Source organism: Cavia porcellus, unplaced genomic scaffold (genome assembly GCF_034190915.1).
Source record: "Cavia porcellus strain 051 isolate PalLab524CR breed Dunkin Hartley unplaced genomic scaffold, mCavPor4.1 scaffold_8, whole genome shotgun sequence".
Classification (NCBI taxonomy): domain Eukaryota; kingdom Metazoa; phylum Chordata; class Mammalia; order Rodentia; family Caviidae; genus Cavia; species Cavia porcellus.
The window spans coordinates 88,078,197-88,098,765 of NW_026947491.1; the positions used below are offsets into that span (position 1 = coordinate 88,078,197).

The 20,569-nt window shown below is 38.9% G+C and overlaps 1 protein-coding gene across 23 annotated transcripts in view; it reads right to left on the reverse strand.

Annotated features, from left to right (window-relative positions):
* The window catches only part of Anks1b (ankyrin repeat and sterile alpha motif domain containing 1B), a 1,068,230-nt gene that overhangs the window by 296,570 nt on the left and 751,091 nt on the right, over nt 1-20,569 (reverse strand). For all 23 annotated transcript variants that reach the window (XM_063255413.1, XM_063255397.1, XM_063255399.1 and 20 more), the window contains one exon: nt 5,983-6,081. In XM_063255413.1, the coding sequence (XP_063111483.1) occupies nt 5,983-6,081 (99 nt within the window). The remainder of the gene's footprint in view (nt 1-5,982; nt 6,082-20,569) is intronic.

Consider the following 20,569-nt stretch of genomic DNA (forward strand, 5'->3'; position numbering starts at 1 on the left):
TCACAGGGAGGTGGCCCAGGAAATAAAAGATGGATTATTCTGTTGCAATCTTTGGTGGGCTTTTTCATTTTCACTCAGATGGTACATGCGGAACCCGAACTGCAAGGTGAACCATTATGCAGTGTACCTGTAGCAGTGGACTTATACAGTGGTCAGTGAGATCCCCGCACACACACTGGTATACACACCTCCTTCCGTGACCAGGTTAGAAGTGACCGTGACTTTCATCTCACTGGCACTGTCTTGTCCTCTCGCTTGCTTTGCTGCCGTGAGCTTCACACTCTGTGGAGGGCTCGGGTGTTAAGGGACTGAGAGAGGCCTCCGTCAGCAGCTGTGAGGCACTGAGGCCTCAGTCCTGATGCCCCAAAGAACTGAATCATGGCAGCCACTACACGAGTAAGCTGAGATGGGATGCTTCTTGTAGAGTCTGCTAGCTGGGGCTTAGCTATCCATAACATGACATCTGCCCAACTTGGTACCAGACCCAGCGAAGCAACTTAGCTCTCCAAGAGTAACTTCTACGTTCTTCTCATTTCAGAGATAAGCCTCCCACTTCCTTTTGTGCATGCGCTGAGCCTTCTCCAATCCTAAGACCCCACAACCACCCAAGCCTCCACTCCCAGCCCCCAGTAAATTTTTCTGTTTCCTCTTTTGCACAGGCTCCTTCTGTTGTAGCTTGGCATAACTGATGCCATCTTGAGCCCTGCATCTAACCAGTGCCCTGTATTTGACCCAGGAAAATGGAAAGTTACTCAGGATATAGGTCCCATGAGAAAAGCAGAATGAACTGTACCCACAGGAGAAAAATTAACCTGCTCAACCAAAGAAGCAGGATACAGGTGTCAGCCAAAAATTAATGTAAGATTCTAGCTAAATTGTTTCCAATTTTGTGGTTCTATATTTTAAAAGCTCCTAACTTTCCAGTTTGGGGCCACTTGTTTAGACTCTGAAATGGGGGGGGGTTCTGTATATGAGTTGTCCTGAGCTCAGCTAGTTAAATTTCAGATTTATCAGTTTGGCTGCTTGGATTCCTATACTGTTGTGCACGAACCCATCTCACTTCAAATCAGCTGTTAATATGTCATTTGTGCCCACCTCCAGAACTCTTCTTTCAGACAAAACTGGTAAGTAGCTTTACTTCTTTGTTCTTGCTGAGAGGACTTATATTTTATAACTCTCCCATGCCCACATTAAAGGCCACTCTAAACTTTGTCTTCTCTCATTTTCTCTGCACTGCCTCAGATTGAATGCCAAAAAAATACTCAGTCACATCCTACTTGAAATTTGTTGACTGTGGCCTTCAGAGACACCCAGGACAGAGGACTCAGTTAAGCTGAACCAGGATTCCCGATCCACAGCAACTGTGAGATAATAAATGTTATATGTCACTAACATTTGGGGTGACTTGTTATATAGTAATACAAAATCTTATTTTTCTACTGGAAGAAAAAATTTAACCAAAGTCTCAGAGAGATGAAAGGGGATAATTTAGTCCAATCAAAGTGAAAAAAGAAAAGATTTAAAATATGTTACTCCATCTAAACTTAGAAGCAAAGGTTAACAACAATTTGAGATTTCATTATGTGATAAAATAGAAGTACAGTAGCAATGAACGAAACCATGGGTATCAGAAGGTGCAGCATAATGAAGAGACATAAGATGCCAGCATTCTCCTGTTATCAAATATTTTTGAGTTTGACTTTTGAAGAACTCCAAGATTTAGTTGAGGGAGCAGTTAAAGTAATAAGGCAAGGGAAAGAGATGTGCAGAGGGTAATTAGGTATTGTGAGGGCTAAAAGATACAAAGTTGACGGGTGCCCATATTATCAGTCTACTGAAGTCTCAGTAGGAGAACAATGGAAAGGGGCTCATGGGATCTCCAGTCTGCTTGGTACTGAGACCTTAGCACCAGTTGTGTGGGGTGACAGCCCAGGAGCAAGTTGGACTCAAGCAGATTGAAGGAAGAATGGTACCAAAAGAAAAGGAACTGGAAATTACAGATCATTAATAAATAATTCCAGAATATACTACAAGACAGCAAAACATTAGAACAGGGAATATGGAAAGATAGAGTATATAATACAACGGATGCTAAAATACATTCTTAACTCAGGACGACAGATACTAAGAAGAAAAATACAATGTACACCCTGATGCAAAGTCCTCTGAATGTTTAAAATGAGTAAACATTTTGAATACCTGAACTTCAGGTGTTACACTGTCAAGGAACAAAAGTGATTATGCCCTTATAAAGAGTCAAAACGTTAGATAATTATCCGATGTTTTTAGTGCAGTACAGTTCTTCTCTGAAGAACTGTAGTTGGGGATTTCTTTGCTTTAATGCACATTTTCCCTATATATTTCATGTTGCTGGACTTCCAGATGTTTTATAGGTGTCTATGTGTGGAGTACATCTAATGTATTAGACGCATGGAATGCATCAAATGTACCTGAGAATATACAGGCCTTTGCATTGCGGTGCATTTCAATATTAAAAGGCCACACTGCAGAAAAACCATGACCAAAGGTAGAAACTTTTTTCCTAGAAACTCAAAACAACAAATATGAACAAAACACCTTTGAAGTGTGCTAAGAGATCAAAATTGTTCTCAGACAACCACACTTGTTCTGCTTAGGAACAATCTCACCAATTACAAAACAAAATATGCTCCTTAAGGCATCTCAAGTAGCAATTACGGAATATGTCTTATGATAGATAAAGAATACACTTATTCTGATGACCAAAATTGTATAAACAAAACAGACATTTGATCCACTTTCTGGCAGGGCAAAGTTGGAGCGAATGAAGTGAACTACTGGCCGTCAGAAGATTGGGCTCATCAGCTAAGAGCAGAGCACCACTGTGTCACATGATAACTTTCTCTTCACGCTACTCAAGGTGTTCAGACGTTCTTATGTAGCCTCTCCTCATTTGTGTGCAGAGAGAGAGCACTTGTGTATCTGCATCTTGATAGAAACTTAATTTTGTATTGTTTTGCATTATTTTCCCTGACGGGGAATGATATTTTGTCTTAAAAATAAACACTCTATTCTCTAGATCTTTCTGGGCTCAGGTTCTTTTGTTTCTCATTATGAAACTGCATATAAAGGATCATGAATTTATCTTACAGTGAGGCATTTTGATGCTTACGAAAACATCTGAATGACATGCAAGGAAAATGTTCATCTATTCAGTTACTTCTTGGTTCATTTTTTAAATGCCTACGTACTAGGCTAAACACAAAGGGCAATTCAAAGATATTAAATTGTCTCTGCCCTCAAGATGCTTATAAAACAGAAGTGGCAGAATATTTTTAACCTTTAGATAGGACCAAGTGTAGGCCCATAAAAATCTCAGACTAATTAGAGGTAACTATATTGCCTTACTTTACAAATATTTCTCAAACCATTACTATGTTCCAAACACTGTTCTAGGAGGTGGTTACATAGAAGGGAAAAAGAGAGGCAAGCTTCCTGAACTCATAGACCTTGCTACCTCTGGCCAAGATAGAAAATAAAGAAAAACCAAACAAACAAATACCATGACGAGTAATCATCAATGCCATGAAGAAAAATAAAGCTGGTCAACACCAAGTATAGTGATAGCTGGTAAAGTTTTGAATTTTATTTTACAAGGTCTCTACGAAAGGGCAACATCTAAGTGAGTTGGTGATGTATTACAATCTGAAGGAAGGGCTTTCCATGAAGAGACTAACATGGAAAGTTCTTGCAAAAAGTGACAGAAAGATCTGGGCATGATGGCACATGCCTGTAATCCCCACACTCAGGAGACAGGCAGGAAGATTGCTGTGAGTTCTAGGACAGCCTGAACTACATAGCAAGACCCTCTCTGTCTCTGTCTCTGTCTCTGTCTGTCTGTCTGTCTCTCCCTCTCTCGCACATACACACGAAAGAAAGACATCTCACTGGCATGTGGATGCAAAGAGTGATGTATACTGTCACAGAGGTGACCAGAGCCTACTGACTTTCGTTAATTCAAGAAAAAGGTTTCCTTCTAAGTGAAGAAATTGAAAATTTCAAGCTGGGTAATGAGATTTACATTTCAGAAAGATCATTGGAAACACTGTGTGGAAGTCTAGTTGGGAGGTTAGAAGAGAAATATAGACCGAGTAAATGTGCTGAATAGTCCAGGCTAGGAAATGGATTCATGTAGTCTAACCAGGGGGACAGATTGAAATCCACTGTGTTACTGGTGGTGGGTTTAGGCCAGGATGACACCTGCCAAGGTGTGCAATGTGGCTCTAGTCTGGGTGGAGTTTCTCAAAGCAAGTGATATGATGATATCAGTGTTGAACTTCAAATAACAGGGAGCACTGTGACAGGGCAAGTGACTCCCTGGCTCACTCAGTGCCTTTATTTTCTGACTCGGGCCCTGTGCGAGGTGCTGGGAGGCAGTGTGCTGAGGGTTTAGACTTCACTCTGGCCATGAGGTAGAGCCATGGACAGGTGTACTGAAAGTGAGGAGGAAACTTATTAAGGGAGCCATGTTTTAACCAAAATTACAAAGATAAGAGGCAGACGATGTGCTAATAGAAATAACTTTGAAAATTAATTCTAAGAACATTATATTCTTCTCTTTTTTATAGTATAAAATTACATGATTAAATTCCTTGGTATGCCTGACCCCCGTTGAATTTGCAAAGGTGTTAAATTTCTATCAGTAGAATCTCAGTTCATGTCAGTTGGCAAATTTCATCCAACAACTTCCTTAATAACAATGGTTCATATTTTTTCCCCCACTCTGAGAAGGAAAAACTATAACTTCCCAAGAAAGAAAAGGCACGTAACATGGGATAATCTCACAGATCTGGGTGCATCCATTACCATCCACGTGTTTCTCTGTCTCCAATCTTGCTTCCCCTAACCTTTCCCCAATTGGATGACCCTGTCTCAGCTTTCCCTGCTTCTAATTCTTCTTGTAAACTGCCTCCAGAATTAATCAGCAGAAAGCAGTTCAGTCATGTCCATTTCCTGGTACCTACAGAATAAATTTCATATTCCTTAGCTTGACACAAATTGAGCCAATCTAGCTTTTCTGCTTTATCTGTTTATATTGTTATATGTTCTGTTTTAATCATGTTAGATTCTTTTTCATCTTTTTGATTATTTTTAAGGTTGTGGTGAGATATATATAAGTTACCATCTCAGCATTTTTAATGTGTAGTTCAGTGGCATTAAGTATATTCTCACTGCTGTGCAACCCATCAAGTTTTAATTACTAGTTTATTTTCCCAATGCTTCTATCAACTTCTTGCCTGGACCATACCTGTGATTATATAGTTGCTGCTAGCCTGAAATGCCTTTCCCATTCCGCATCAATTAAAATCCCATATATCTTGAAAAACCAGTACTTACATCCTACTCTTCCTTAAGGTTCCTTTAAAATCATATTCACAAATAGAAGGTCAACTCTGTTGCTAGGTAACACACAGCTTACAGTAAAAATGCTGCCTGGTTGGCAAATTGCATCTGTACTGGGAAGGCCTATCTAGAACTATCGATGCATGGTGGGGATGGGGCCCTTTGGACTTCTCTGGGTGATGACTCTTGTAATTAGGCAGGTCCTTGTAGGTACCCTAGAGACTATGTCTCTGGAGTTGCTGTCAGAGATACTGCGTCTTACGCGGCATGAGGCTTTTAAGTTAGGGGCATTTCTATAGTCACTCAATAGGAATCCAGAGTTCTGGAGTTTGAGCTGTACTTGGGGGCTATGAGGGATACTGATACCTGTGTTAAGACTCTCACAGGAGGGAAATTCTAGAGCTGCACTATTGGTTACCAGTGTTTCCTATATCAACCAAAAGCCAAGTAAGGCCATAGTAGTCTTAGTGTCTGAATGTGTACGAGGACCTGACTTGTGGGCTAAGATATACTGTTATATATTGGTACTCTTGGTATGCCTAAACTGAAGACCATGGGGACCAACCACACATAGGGGGAGGGCAACAAAACACTGCTTACCTTTGGAAGTAGCTGGATTGCCTGCAGAATTCTCTGTCTGTGCCCAGAATTAAGGATTCCAATTTCCAGCAGATCCTGATCTTCCATAACATTGCTTCCCTGAAACAAAACCAGAAACATTACAAGATAAACCAAATATTCACACTAGAAATAATAAATAACCAACAAGTGACCTGGTTTGTATAAACAACAATATAGTCATTACTCCGTGAGCACATGGGCAACTGATCCCCTGAACCCACTAACTTTATTTTTTTTGGTGCCAGGGAGTGAATTCACAACCTCATGCTTTCCAGGCAGGTGCTTACAACCACTGAGCTAAATCTACAGCCCAAGCCCACTGATTTGAAGGTTAGAGGAACTTGCTTCTCCCCACAAATCTTATTATTTATGATTGGATTATGCACACTGGAGATTAATTTCCATGACTTGGAATACTGTCTCTGAGAAATTTAAACACTTCTTGGATGAGTTGTCATTTAAGATTATCAGTGACCTCCACACTGATATGAATAAATCAGGTTTTAAGAAGTAATCTGAAGGACTTCCGGGAGAACATGGTGGACAGATAGCAGCAGCTATGCAGGCTCTCTCCGAGACCCAGCTTAGAATCCAGGAATGGTGCGGAGTGAGGAATCCTAAGAAGGAGAAGATACACCCTGCTGACCCAAGAACGAACTGGGCTGAGAGAAACCAACTGGTGCTATAACAGGAACAGATAAAACCTCAGCGTGGAAGCTGGAGCCCATGCCATTGGAAGCCATGATTTGGGTTTCCTGCTGCTCCTGCAGTGTCTGAATTGGCTCAGCAGGGCGAGAGACGCGCGAAAGCTCTGAGAACAGGAATCGGTGAACGGAGTTGAGAGCAGGACGGGCGAGGAGCCGTGCACTGACCTGCAGTGAGTGAGGGAAACTGGGACTCTTCCATGATCTAGGAGGCTCCAACAGAGGACATTCTGAGACCGGGCAGACTTGCTGGAACAGGGCGCTATAATGACTTCAGTCACATATCCCCCTCTCAAGCGGGATTGGTGAGCAATGCCTAGCCTACTTGACGCTGCTGGCTGAGACCCAGTAGGCTAGCACAACCCAGGTCCCAGCGCCTGGAGGTACACCCTAGCAGTGAGAAGCCTTCAGTAGGCTGACCTGGAAGGGTGGGCCCCGCATAGGCTGCCCAGTTCGTAACTCCCTGGTGTGCTGCGGTGGGCGGGAACACCTAGCTGGTGCAATTCAAACAGACTGTGGCTGACAGGGAAGGAAGCTGGGCCTCCTATATACACTTGTATATAAGGAACAAAGAATATGGGAAGAGGGAGCAACAAGAAATGCTCCTTGGCCCCCAATCCTGAGAAACAGGCAATAGCAGACACGGCACCAATAGACATAAAGCACTATCTCCAGAGCCTCATAGATGAGTTCAGGAATGAAGTTATTAATGACCTGAAGCAAGACATAAGCAGAATAGTTAGAGAAATGCTAAGCACCGCCCAAGAAAAAACAGATGATGGAATGGAAGAACAGAAAAAAAGGGGAGAATTGTTTGATGGAGAAAACAGAGAAAACATAGAATACGTGAAGCAGGTTCAAAGAGATTACCAAGAAACTAAAAACTCTATCGAAAACTGGCATAACAGCTTGAACTAAGGACAGATTATTTGAACTGGAGGGCAGATTTGTAATATGGGAGCATGAAATGAAAAACTTCTTAAAAATAACAGAAACAAACAGAAATAATACAAAGACTAGAAGATGATAAGAGGATCTATAACTTAAGAATTAAGAACATAAAAGAAGAGGTAGGGACACAAACAAATGAACTACAAAAGCTACTTGCAGAAATAATCCAGGAGAATTTTCCTAATTTAGCAAAAGGTAAAGATACTCAGATGCATGAAGCATACAGGACCCCAGCTACCTACAACCCAAACAGAGCTACACCCAGACATATAATAATCAAAATACCAGAAATCCAATATAAGAACAGAATATTAAAAGCCGTCAGAGACAAGAAACAGATCACTTACAAGGGAACACCCATCAGAATTACAGCAGACTTCTCTGCACAAACTATCAAATCACGAAGAGCATGGGGGAAAATAATTCAAGCTTTGAAAGATAATAACCTCCAGCCAAGATTGATATATCCTGCACAACTATCCCTGGAAATTGATGGAAAAACAAGGTGCTTCCAGGATAAAGAGGAACTAGGGGAATATGCAACCACCAATTCAACCCTACAGAGAATACTGCAGGATATTCTAAAAAAGAAAAATATGAAGATTCCAGAAATAGTGGCAGAGAGGCCACAATGAATGGAGCAGAAAACAAAATGAAGAAGATAAACTGACAACTAATGACAGAAAAAGAGCTCAACAGAAATGAGGCAGAGAAGATTGGATGATAGGAACAGCTATTTTGGAGAAAACGATGTCATAATAGGTAATGCTGATTTAATATCATCTTACTTTGAAGTCCCATCAAGCTTTTGTTCTTCTGTCTCCATAGGTCTTAACATGTTGTATCTTATTGGATTTTATTATCTGTGATAGTATAAACAAAAACTTTTATAGACAAGGAGATTATACAGAAACTATTGTTCATTTTCTGTTAGTTGATTCTAAATATCCTGTAACACTGTCCTTCTCTTGAATGGTTTTACATTGTTTTGATATATTTGATGCTATAGTATACAAAGTTATACTCAAAGATTTCAAGGAAAGAGACAATATGGTAACTACTTTTATGTTGGGATTATCTTGTGGTAAAACACTATTTTGCTTACATGGTTATCCTTTGATCTGCGCTGTTTTGTTGTTATGCCCTCTTTTATCTCAATCTCCATTTTATAATTTACTTTTTTATTTTTATCCTTTTAATTAAGGGAAAAATAAATAAAAAAATAGCAGGATATATTATATTAACCCACTTTGATTTTCTATTAACTTGATTTGAAGCCCTGTATTGCTCTCACTATCTTATTTTGACTGATGTTCCTCTATTCTGTTTTGCTTGATAGTACCAGGTTAGAAAGTTTAGGCAACAGCGGTGAAGATAGTGGGATTCATTATGATGCCCATTCTGGTTGACTATTATCTACTTTTGAAGACCTGTAATGTTACCCATGTTTTGGTTTTGTTGGTTTCATTCTTTACTGTTTTGTTCAATTTTATTATAACTGATGATATAGGTAATTCTATTTGAGATAGCGGGAGGCATTATGGTAACCATTGTTGATCACCTTGTATTATGTTTTTACATTATCTATTATGTCCACCCTTTTGATTTGATCGACTCTGTTCTGTTATGTCATATTTGGTTTTACTCTCTTCCAAAAAAGTAATAAGAACCGTGGGAGTAATAAAACCCAAAATGTGTAATAGTCATTGTACAAAAGAGAGGAAAAGAAAGTGCTCTAAATGATATAACTGCATGTATATTTAAGTGTATAAGATAGACAATGATATCACTGAGTCTTGTTGGATCACTGAGCAAAACTATTTGTAGTCTCCCTGTTTGAATGTCCACTTTATATGCTTTAATTTTGTAACTTGAACAAATGTTTCTAAGATGACAATATGTAATCCAGTGACAAGTGATTTCCTGTTTTTTTTTCTGAAATTCTGTATAACTTGTACCCTTTTTCTGCTTTTTTTTTCTCTTTTTCTCCTTAAATAAAATTTTAAAAAAAGAAGTAATCTGAAAACAGATTCTGTGAGGTAGGCTGATAGAAAAAAAAAACTGCCATGTACTAGACAGGTTAAAAGTCAGGATAATTAATTTTAAAACACTGAATTCTAGACTCCAAATCAAAATGTGGAGATAAACAATACATAAGATTCAGGTCCCTGCCCATGAATTCCACACCAGAGACAGAAATGGATTGTTCAAAGCAGTTAGAATGCTGTGGAAGGCTTTGATGGTGATGTTTGGAAGTCCAGAGGGGATATAAGATAGTTTTTGGAGCAGATGATATCTGAACTGTGGGCAGGACCCAAAAGTAGAAGGTAAAAGCAATTATGTGCAATAACCTATAAGAAAATAGTGTCCTTGGAAGCTTCATGTTATGGGATTATTTGGGAGAAGAGAAAAAGGTAAGGATGAAAAGTCAGATTATACAGATACTGGAGACCATGCCCAAGAGTAGAGACTTAATTCTGACCATGATGTGAAGCCATGGACAGGTTTTAGGAAAAGAGTTAGGTGATCAGATTCTAAATTTAGAAAGATCATTTGGGTTTCTATGACCGAGAGTTAACTTTTTATCTATAAAATGATGAAGGTGAGCCACACAATCTCTGAGGACTAATCCAGCCCCGAAAGTCTCAGATCTTAATGATACTTTAAACCTCTGGTTATTGATTTTGCCCCTAAATTTGAGACTTTCAGGTGTGTAAGCTTCAATTTCCCTTTAAATTGATTAGTCCAAAAATGTCATGTGAAATAAACTAGGCCCAGAAAGACAAATATTGGATGATCTCAGGTATTCAGGGAAACTAAAAAAGATGATCTCACAGAAGTAGAAAGTAAAATAGTGGTGACAGGCGACGGATAGGGCAAAGGAAGCAGAGAGGTAGGATAGTGGGTAACAAGCGCATTTGGATAGAAGACATTTAATCTAATGTCACAGTAGGGTAATAGAGCCTACAACAATTTATATTTTTTCAAATAATTAGAGGAGAAGAGTTTAAAGTTTCTGTTAATGTGTACAGAAATATTATGCATTTGATGAGATAGAAATTTATATGTTGTACACATATATCAAATTATCATACTGTATCCTATAAATAAGTATAAGTAATATATGTAAATTAAAAAAATAAAAATACAATATTAGAAGTAAGGAGTCTACAGAAATTTAAGAATTTGGATCGATGCCTTTCTGGACAAATTGAAATTTCTTATTAATGTATAGTAAAACACTTTTGAATAGAAAAGACAGAACACCTGTTTAAGAGAGATAGTATCAAGTTTGAGGGTATAGGCAACTACTTTGAAGGCAATAAGATTCACTAAGATGCCCATTCTGGTTTGACTATTGTTTCCTTTGGAAGTCCTGTAATGTTTACAATGCCTAAGTTTTATTGGTCTTGTTCTCTACTGTTTTATCCAACTTTATAATATCTAATGAGATAGACAATTCTTTTTAAGGAAACAAGAGACAACGTTGATAACCATTATTGATAACCTTGTACTCTGTTCTACATCATGTGCTATGTCTATCCTTGGTTTTGACTGACAGCTTTGTTTTGCCATATTTGACTTTATTCTCTCCCCCCCAAAAAAGTAATAAGAACTAAGGAGTAATAAAATCCAAAATGTGTAAATTTTGTTGTAAAAAAGAGAGGGGGAAAAAAAAGCTCTAATGGATATAACAGCAAGTGTGTTTGAGGGTGTTAAATGGCTGACTATATTAATGTTTTTGGATCATTGAACGCAGCTATTTGCAGTCTCTCTGTTTGAGTGTCCACTTTGTATTCTTTGATACTGTGATTTGAGCAACTATTTCCAAGATGATAATATGTAATCTATTAACAGGTGATTTCTTACTGTTATGTTTTTTTTTTTGTAGTTCTGTATTACGTGTATCCTTACACTGCTTTGTTTTGTTTTGTGTTTTTCTCTTTTTTCCTCTTAAATAAAATTTAAAAAAAAAGAGAAAGTAATAGGCACTCATAGACATTCAAAGGAAAAGAAAATGAACTGGAAAAGGTCATCTTGGGGCCAGGGAGCCCAGAAGGAAGTTGCTAAGGTTGTGCTAGAGATGGTGTGGGCTGAGACTAAGGTAGTAGTCATGGGAGCAGAAAGAAGCAGGTAGACTGAAAACTATCAAAAGTTTGAGCTGGAGACTGAATGTGTTAAATGCTAGGCTAGGGCAGAGGTGGCTATGGATGCTTTTTCCTGGAATAAGAAATGCATAGGGACAGGCTTAGTGCCGTGCAAATTAAGACTAACGTCTAATTCTGGACAGAGACAAAATAGATAGATGTAAACAGTTAAATATCAGGGTATGCTACATATAGATAATTGAATATTCTCATAAAGATTAAGGCCATTAAAACGATTGCATAATTAGGGATTTTAAATGGGCATTTACTGGACAAAAGCATTCCACCTCCTCATGGTACCATTTCTGTGCTTAAGCTACACCAGCTATCTTGGAGGAAGCAGAACGAGCCAGGTATACAGCAGTATGATAATGAAAAGCCTAATGAAAAACAAATAAAGCCAGTCTTGGCAATATGCCACAGGAAACATTGCTCTCCAGAAATTACTCAGTGCACACAATGCACCATGGCTAAGAATATAAATGACTTCACTTTGAGAAAGCCTTATTATTTCCAGAAATGGACTATGGTGGTATGATCAGGGTATGTGATACTTATTCTTTTACTTTTTGAGGGATTTTTGAAAGGCATTACTGACCCTCAAGAAAGGAAAAATCTTTGGCCATCTGTTTACTACAGCATGATCAGTTTCCCATATACTAAATTCCCAGCCCACACCTTCAGCTCACACGAGATCCTGGGCCTGTATGGAGCACACCAGGGTCTACAGTTTAAAAAGCTACAATCTATAAGTAATCCTGGAATTTGACATCTGTGTTTGAATACTGAGCTGATTTCAGCAATGCAGTCGCGATAGGCCACTGTTCTTCCTTTAAGCTCTCCATATCCTACCTCTTCCTTCCTCAAGAAGAGGGATTTTTGAACCACTTGGAGGGAAGTCAGACATTTTAAAAGAAGGTATTAAATATATAACAATATTTTATTTCAGTCAAACTTCCAAGCATATGGGATAATTGTTACTTTTGAAAAAACGAGTGAAAAGAATAAGAAGCATAAGGAAAATGCTGCTAGTTGAGAAATGTAAAGAAAAAGAATCACTGTTTCTGATGAGGCATATAGTTAGACATTTTTATTTTGCTTATTACCCCCCTTTGCTCATCACACAGTACACACATGTGTAGAATCATCACACTATACCTCAAGAATAAGTACAGTTATTATGTCAATGAAAAATTAGTAATAATAATAAGTGCTCTGTTTTTTCCTTTCTGCAGTGTAGAGGGTTAACCAAATATTCAGATAAGTCATTCAGCAGGCGAGGTGGCTGAGGTCAAAAGACCTGCGTTTGGATCATGGTAAACCTAGGCAAGTCATGTATTATATTCCATCTCGGCTTCATGGTTCTCACCCATAATATTTATTCAATTCAAAAATTGCTATGATTTCAATCATATTTAACTTTGGATTAGTATTATTATATAGAAGTACAGATTATAAATTCTGAAATTACATTTTAGTGTTTTAGAATTTGTAATTTAGTGTTAGGAAATGATTATGGAGAACTTCAAGAAGGCATCTTTTTCAAAATCAGTTTTGAAATGTGACAATAAAATTTCTACCAAAGGAAATAATCGAATACCTTATTTTTGCAGCATTATAGATTTTTACAGGTTTTCAGGGAAAAATTGCTTTTAAGTCTCATAACTTTATCTGGTGTACTTAGGTAACAATTTATGCCATCAAGGACCATGAATGTTCCCATTCTTCTTAGGGAGGTAGAATTTATCCTCACTTTATCACCTGTCTTTACTAAATGTTACAGAACTGCAGCTTACCTTCTTTATTCCTAATAAAGGCTTAACATAAATCCTAGCTTTCTCCTTCCTCCAACTATTTTTCACATGAAAACCAGATCACTGGTTTTCGTGCCTTATACTCCAGCATACTCCCCCCCTCCCCAGTGCACCTGCTGTCTTCTTCTTCACTTTCCATTTACTCCTCCACCCACTAGAAGAAGCTTTCATCTTCCACTAACTCCGTAGAATGCTCTGCTAAATGTTAAGAATGACTTCTTGATTGCCAAATCTGCTCGGTTCTTTTCAATCCTACTTCAGGTGCTCATTGGTCACATGTATCTGGTGGCCACCATGCTGGACCACACAGACTTAGAACATTTATTTCATGGTAGAAAGTTCTATTAGTGCTGATCTATAGTTATAGACATTGAAAACTCTGGTCATATTACGTAGATGGGGCAAAAATGGGGCAAGGCAAAAAAAAAAAACCTCATGAGTCATTTTCCAGATAGAATTATTTACACGCTTTTCAGTCAAAAGTTCACTAACATTAAATTTAGAATCTTTAGCAAATTCTCTCCTACATTTGAAGTCATCAATGCAAATTAGAACCTTGTTCTACTTGCACTAGGATCTCTTTATTAAAGATTTATAAATCCATGCTATAAAAATGACAAGATCAGTTGTAAATTATTTTCTTAGCCCCTTACCAGGCACATTGCACAAGATGTTTAGAGAATAATAATCATTGGTGAAGTTGCTGAGTCAGTAACTTAAGAGTTGATTAAAGGCCCAAGGCAATGTTTTTATAAAAGCTGTTTTTTTTTTTTTTACTGACAACAAATGTTTAATCCAGGAGGTCTTTACTGCTTCCTTAAATCATGAAATGAAGAAAAATTACCTAATATTTTATGCACTGATTGCTGAAGTTTCTCTGACCATGGGAAGAATATCTTATTCGTGAGATGTTTCAGCTATGATACACTCATAAGATGACCAGGTAGAATGAAAACCAGTGCTTTTTATTGAATGTTCCATTAGAAATAGAATAATTGTTATTGAAGTAATCTCTCAGGAATGTCTGTGCTAATGGGTTTCTCTCAGAACTACAGCTTGAGACAAGCCCTAGTTTCATAATGTTAGAAGCCGTTCCTTCACACGGCATATTATCTAGAACCCCGGGCAACATTTAAAGTTTGAGATAGGTGATGTTAATTTTTCTTGCTTTTCAGTCACCCAAGAGTGAAAAGATTAAAAAAAAATGTTGATTGGAAAAAATTTCTGCTGGGCATGGTGGCTCACGCCTGCAATTCCAGCAATTCCAGCACTCGGGAGGCTGAGGTGGGAGGATCGTTGCAAGTTCGAGTCCAGCCTGGGCTACAAAGTGAGCTCAAGGCCAGCCTGAACTGTATAGCGAGACCCTGTCTCAAAAAAGACAAAGAAAATTTTTCTTTTGCTTTATAATTAACTCAATTAGATTCTTCTCCACAATTTACATGGCCATAAATAGCTAAAATAGTATAGCTGTACAATAGAATGACACCAAAGTCTTATAAATTCATACACGGAAAACACATGCTTTAATTTATTTCTAACATAGTTTTTACAGCATAAAATAATATGGTGGTATAAAGTTGTACATTTTTTTTCTTGGGATAAAAATGCTACATCTTAGCCTGCATAAATCTTTGAGTCAATCTGATATTGATTTAAAAGTAAACAATATATGTGTTTCCTGCTTGATTATGATAATAGTTATTGTAATACATATTAGATTTATAATTCTTCTGTCACTGTTGGAACATAGCTTTATTTAGTTTATTCTACAAAAACGTGTTACTATAAATCATTATATAATGGATGACATGCTTCTTCCAATTTTAATTCCTTCTCTCACTCTAATGGAATAACAGAGGAATAAAACTTAGTGTTGTAACCTAGTTCTAACCAATGCACTCCCTTCCTGTTCTGTATGCGCCCTTTCAATAGAGATTAAAATTCCACCTCCAGTAAAGACTTAAGTTTCAGCTCCTTGTAAATCCCCCTCCCCTCCCCATTCTGAAAGCTTTAAGTTTCAGTTTCTTGTAATCCCCCCACCCCCCCTTCAGCCTATCTGCATCACAATGTGCTGTTATCAAACTGGGTCAAAGTTCACAACATTCCTGTGGTTTTTGGCTTTAAAACCCAACCTTTTTAGCTGTAAAGCATGCAGTCTCCAAATTGGCTCCCGGGGATTGCGTCTCCAGGCCTGGCCTAAAATAAAGCCTTTGCTCCCCAAATTTTAACTTTCTTGCTTCCTTGGGTTTTATTCCAGGGTCCAAGCTATCACACTTAGTAGTCCATTTATAAAAATAGGTCTACCTAAATCCTCCATTTAAACATATTCTCTGCTGCAATGGATTTTATTGTATGCACTTAACTAAATTTTTGTATTTTTAGCTAATTAAGAAAATGTTTGGGATACTTAACCAGATCACATGGATTATTGATTTAAATAAATGTTACATCACTGACTAATAGAGAATATCTTATATATGCATATATTTAATAAGATAAACTTTATCTTGTTATTTTTTAACATGGTATTTGACAGTATGATCACATTGAATTTTCTATCACCATTTTTCTACTTTACTTTTGAAGCCTATTTTATTTTTGAAACATCTATCCCTACAATACAAAGAAAGAAAAACAATTTAAGTAATCAGGTACTCATTTGTTAAAGTGTAGAGCAGGGTTTTGTGAGATTATAAATTACCATTATAATTATGATTCATTTGAGATGTATTTGTGCAGCATTTAGCATTATGAGCAGGTATAATACTGCAAAGTCACTGATACGGTAATTTGTGCTGCTTTGGTTGAAAATTTCATTGGTACAAAAGAGGGTGTCCAGGTCTCATTTTTAAGGATCCCAGTTCACAACCTTTTCAGGGAGGTCTTGAAAGAGTTTTGGCCCAGACAGGATACTATAGCTGGTAAAACCTCAGGTGGAACCAAGGAGCTCCATCTCCCCCACCCCTAGGAATTTACCTCTGGTGCCAAATGAATACCAATGGGCTACCTGTGCATCCCTAATGCCTCTCAGGCTCCACCCCAAACCTAAGCTACATATATGCCTCCACTCCACGTGTTCCACGGGGAGAGATCACCAACCTGGGGGGATATACTGCGCCCCAGGGGATTGGGGGTGTCTCTCCCTGCATTCTCAAAATAAAGGTCATTTATATTTCATAGTTTTTATCTTTTCAGCCGCTGCCAGTACCCCCCCCCCGCAAGTTCTATCAGTCATTAGGAACAAAACTTATTGGTGCACTCTTACTTTTTTCCAGATCTATATTTAGATAGGTAGGTAGATTGATTGACGAAAGAAAGAAAGAAACAAAGAAAGAAAGAAAGAAAGAAAAAAATAAAAAAGAAAGAAGAGTTCTCTTCCTTGGGGAATGGTGTAAACCCAGCTACACACCACATTTCAAAGCATGCATTCATGCTCTTCTTCTCTCTCTCTCTCAAATACATTTATGAATACTTGCTCTTTTTTCAACTTACACAGCAATGACAATCTATGTAAGTTAGTGTAAGCTGCACACACACTGAATTTTTTACTCTGCACCAGGCACCGTCCTGAATGTCTTATAAATGTTGCCTCATTTAATTCTCACATCTCCATGACTTAGGTACGTAAATAACTTGCCTTTTGCATAACTTATCTCATACCACCTCCAATGGTATTAGTGTAGATGAGAAACATTCAGTTAAAAAGCAAAACAGGGCTTCGATTTAGCTCATCAGCATAAATACCTGCCTGATAGGTGGCAGGTCATGTGAGCATAAATACTTGGCTGGTAGGTGGCAGGTCATGAGTTTGATCACCGGTACCAAAAAACAAACAACCAAACAAACAAAACCCCCCCAAAAAACAAAAAACAAAAAACCAAAGAAACAAACAAATAAAAACAAAACCCTGACTAGCCTTAAGCCATTTTTCCCCCTAAGAGCCGTATGAAATTCATACGAAGGCTAGTGTTCCAACGTATTTTACATTTGATTTCATGGCATTTAAGCAACAAGGAATCTCTATCCTTGGGAAAGAATTTGGAAAGCGCTCTGACCTGTTCTTCCCCTTTCCGCTCCAGGTCTTTCTGTTCACTGAATCACAGAATCAGGGTTGGCAAGGACCTGGGGTTTTCTAGTTTAAACGTTCCCTAACTAACTGCAAAGCTGTAACTTCACTTTTGAAGCGTGGTGTCTAGCTGGGTTTACACCATCTCCAAAAGCTAGGGCGGATATTAAATCTTTAAATGGCCTTCCCCAGCAGCTGAGTCTAAGTGGGGGGGTTGGGGCTGGAGGTTTGGGGGATGCCTCAATTCCACTCTTCTAGCTCGCTCTGCAACACAGACTGAGTGTCACAGGAGCACTGTGAGAAGAACATGCCAAACGCGGAGATGAAAGAAAAACAGTTAGCAGCTGTCCTGTGTCCTTTCCCATCACAAGCTGTGAAGTTTAAAAAAAAATTCCTTTTCCTTGAGTAGGCTGTACATAATCTTGGCAGGTATTTGCATTTTATTCTGCTAGCTAATATGCTCAACGTTTCCCAGTGCCTCACAAGGCAAAAGGGAGCAGCAGCAGTCAGGTCGGCCTGGATGCTGCTCTTCACAGAGGAGGAGCTCGGTCCTGCGTATTTCCGGCCAGCTCCTCTCACCGGCAGTGCAGGAAACCAACAGGAAGTGCTCCTCTTGGAAGAAGTTCCTGGGTGTGACCAGCATAACCACACACAAGGAGGCAGCAGAAAGTGCCTGAAAATAAGAATAGTAACCAATGGCCATTGAGTGTTCACTGTGTACCAGGTACTCTGCCCACTTTTGTTATAAATCCTCTAAGAATCTTGTAAGATAGGTGTTATAACTCCATATCATAGACAGGGAAACTGAGCCACAGAGACGTGAACCTATTAGTCAAGTTCAGCCACAGTCAGTATATGAGGGGTCTGGGGTCAGTCTTTTAGTCTGTCAGACTCTGTGATGATGCTTCTTTCATATTGGGAAGAGAACCAAATGTTTAGTAGGGAGTCTCTGGGTGGAGACTCCAGTCAGTACGTGTTCCATATTGTTAAGAAGTAACTCTGTGACACTAATTTCCACACATAGGCACCTTCTGAGTTGGGTCACCACAAGGAGCTGGGGTATAACAGGATGGCGTCAGGTTGGTATAAGAGATCTAGCTCTTCTGCAAAGCTTTGTCAGAGGACCTGACTGGGGAACTGGAAAACCATGTTCTCAGGGTCAGGGGAGAGGCCTAGTTTTCTTCTATCTCTGTTTCAAGCCAGATTTAAGAGAGGGGACGTCTAGAAATGAATGAAGATGGAGAATGTCTGGGAATGGATGAAGGGTTTATGCCCTTCATAGAATGTGTCTAGAAGGAGGAGACTGCCTCAGGTCCCGAGAGGACAGTCTGGGTTGAGCATCCTTGATGGTGAAGGCAGATTATTTGCTCCTCTGGGAACTAGCCAACTAGCCAAAAACACAGTTCATGACTGTCTTCAAAGAACTGACATCTTCAGGGTTAAAAATGATGGTGCCTCCTAACACAGACCTATGCTTAGATGAAGTTTAGCCCCACAAACTTAAGAGGATGAGAAAGGAAGGGAGACAGAAAAACAGACAAGAGCACATTGTAACTGTGTCAGTGCTACCAAACTGCCAAACACAACACAGAAGTTTAGAATTAAACAATGCCGTTTATCTTTACATTTGCTTCACCTGGAGGCCTTAGAGAGATGTCACTAAAAACTAGAAATGAGCTTAAGCCTAGTGTAGCGCTGTCAGAAGTCATGAACAGCCACTCATTCATTTAGTCAAGATATCTGAGGGGTGACAAAAAATATGGCAAATGCTTACTTTTTTTTTTTTTTGTTTTTTGGTACTGGGGATCAAACTCATGACCTCATGCTTGCCAGGCAGGCACTTACCCGCTGAACTAATTTAAGCAAATGCTTAAATTAAAAAATATTATTACAATAAAAGACACATTGGCATTAACACCTCTTAGAATCCCCCTCCCTTCTAAAACATTTATTCCATTATCCTTGCCATTTTCTAAAGCAGCTCTAGAATTCCTCTTTCACGGTGTTTTTAGGAAGCATGATTAAAAAAATCTACGACTGCTGCTGCCAAGTGCCATCCAGCAGAAAACCAGGCTGGTCAAAGCTTCAGGGCGTGTTCTCTTCCACGTTTCCCACCACACTGGCACCATGTGACTTCTGGCTCCTGCCCGGAGTTAAAACGACCATGAAAGGTAAATATTTTGAACCTTTTCAGGACATCACATCAGGCTGTGGCCCTGAGACATACTGAGGACAGGACAACAAAGTCCTTCTGCTTTTAGAATTTATAGTCTAATGGGGAAAACAGGAAAATCACTAAATTAAAACATGCAAATGATTATTTAGCAGTTTTATGAGTATTTATTAAGTACTTTGCTTTTTTTAAGTTGCCCACTTTCCCTTACAGAAGTTGGTACAATTAGTGTCCTTACTTACAAATCAAAACGAAGACACAGAGAAGCTGGTTATTTGCCCAAATCACGTCCCTTAGTAAAATCACTATAAAGTAGACTCATTGTCCTATAAAGGGAATTAACAGAGTGCTGAGGAGAGACCGTTAGAAAAACCCCTCTGAGAAAGTGTGACATACGTTAATATCTGAGGGATGAAATGGGGCACCTCAAGGAGAAGGCACCAGAAAGGCATTCCCAGCAGAAGTCATAGTAGCTGCCAAGGCGCTGAGGTGAGGAGAGTGCAGGCTATGCTAGGGACAGACAGATGCCTACTGAGAGCAGAACTCAGTGGCTGAGGGAGAAGGAAAGCTGAAGGGAAGGGAAACCTGGACAATGCAGGGCCGGGATGCTCATTTGGTTCTGTTCCAAGGACAGTGGGAAGCACTGAAAGATGTAAGTTAATTTACATCTTTGAGTGTGCTTGCTACGGCATGAAGAATGGATAGAAAAA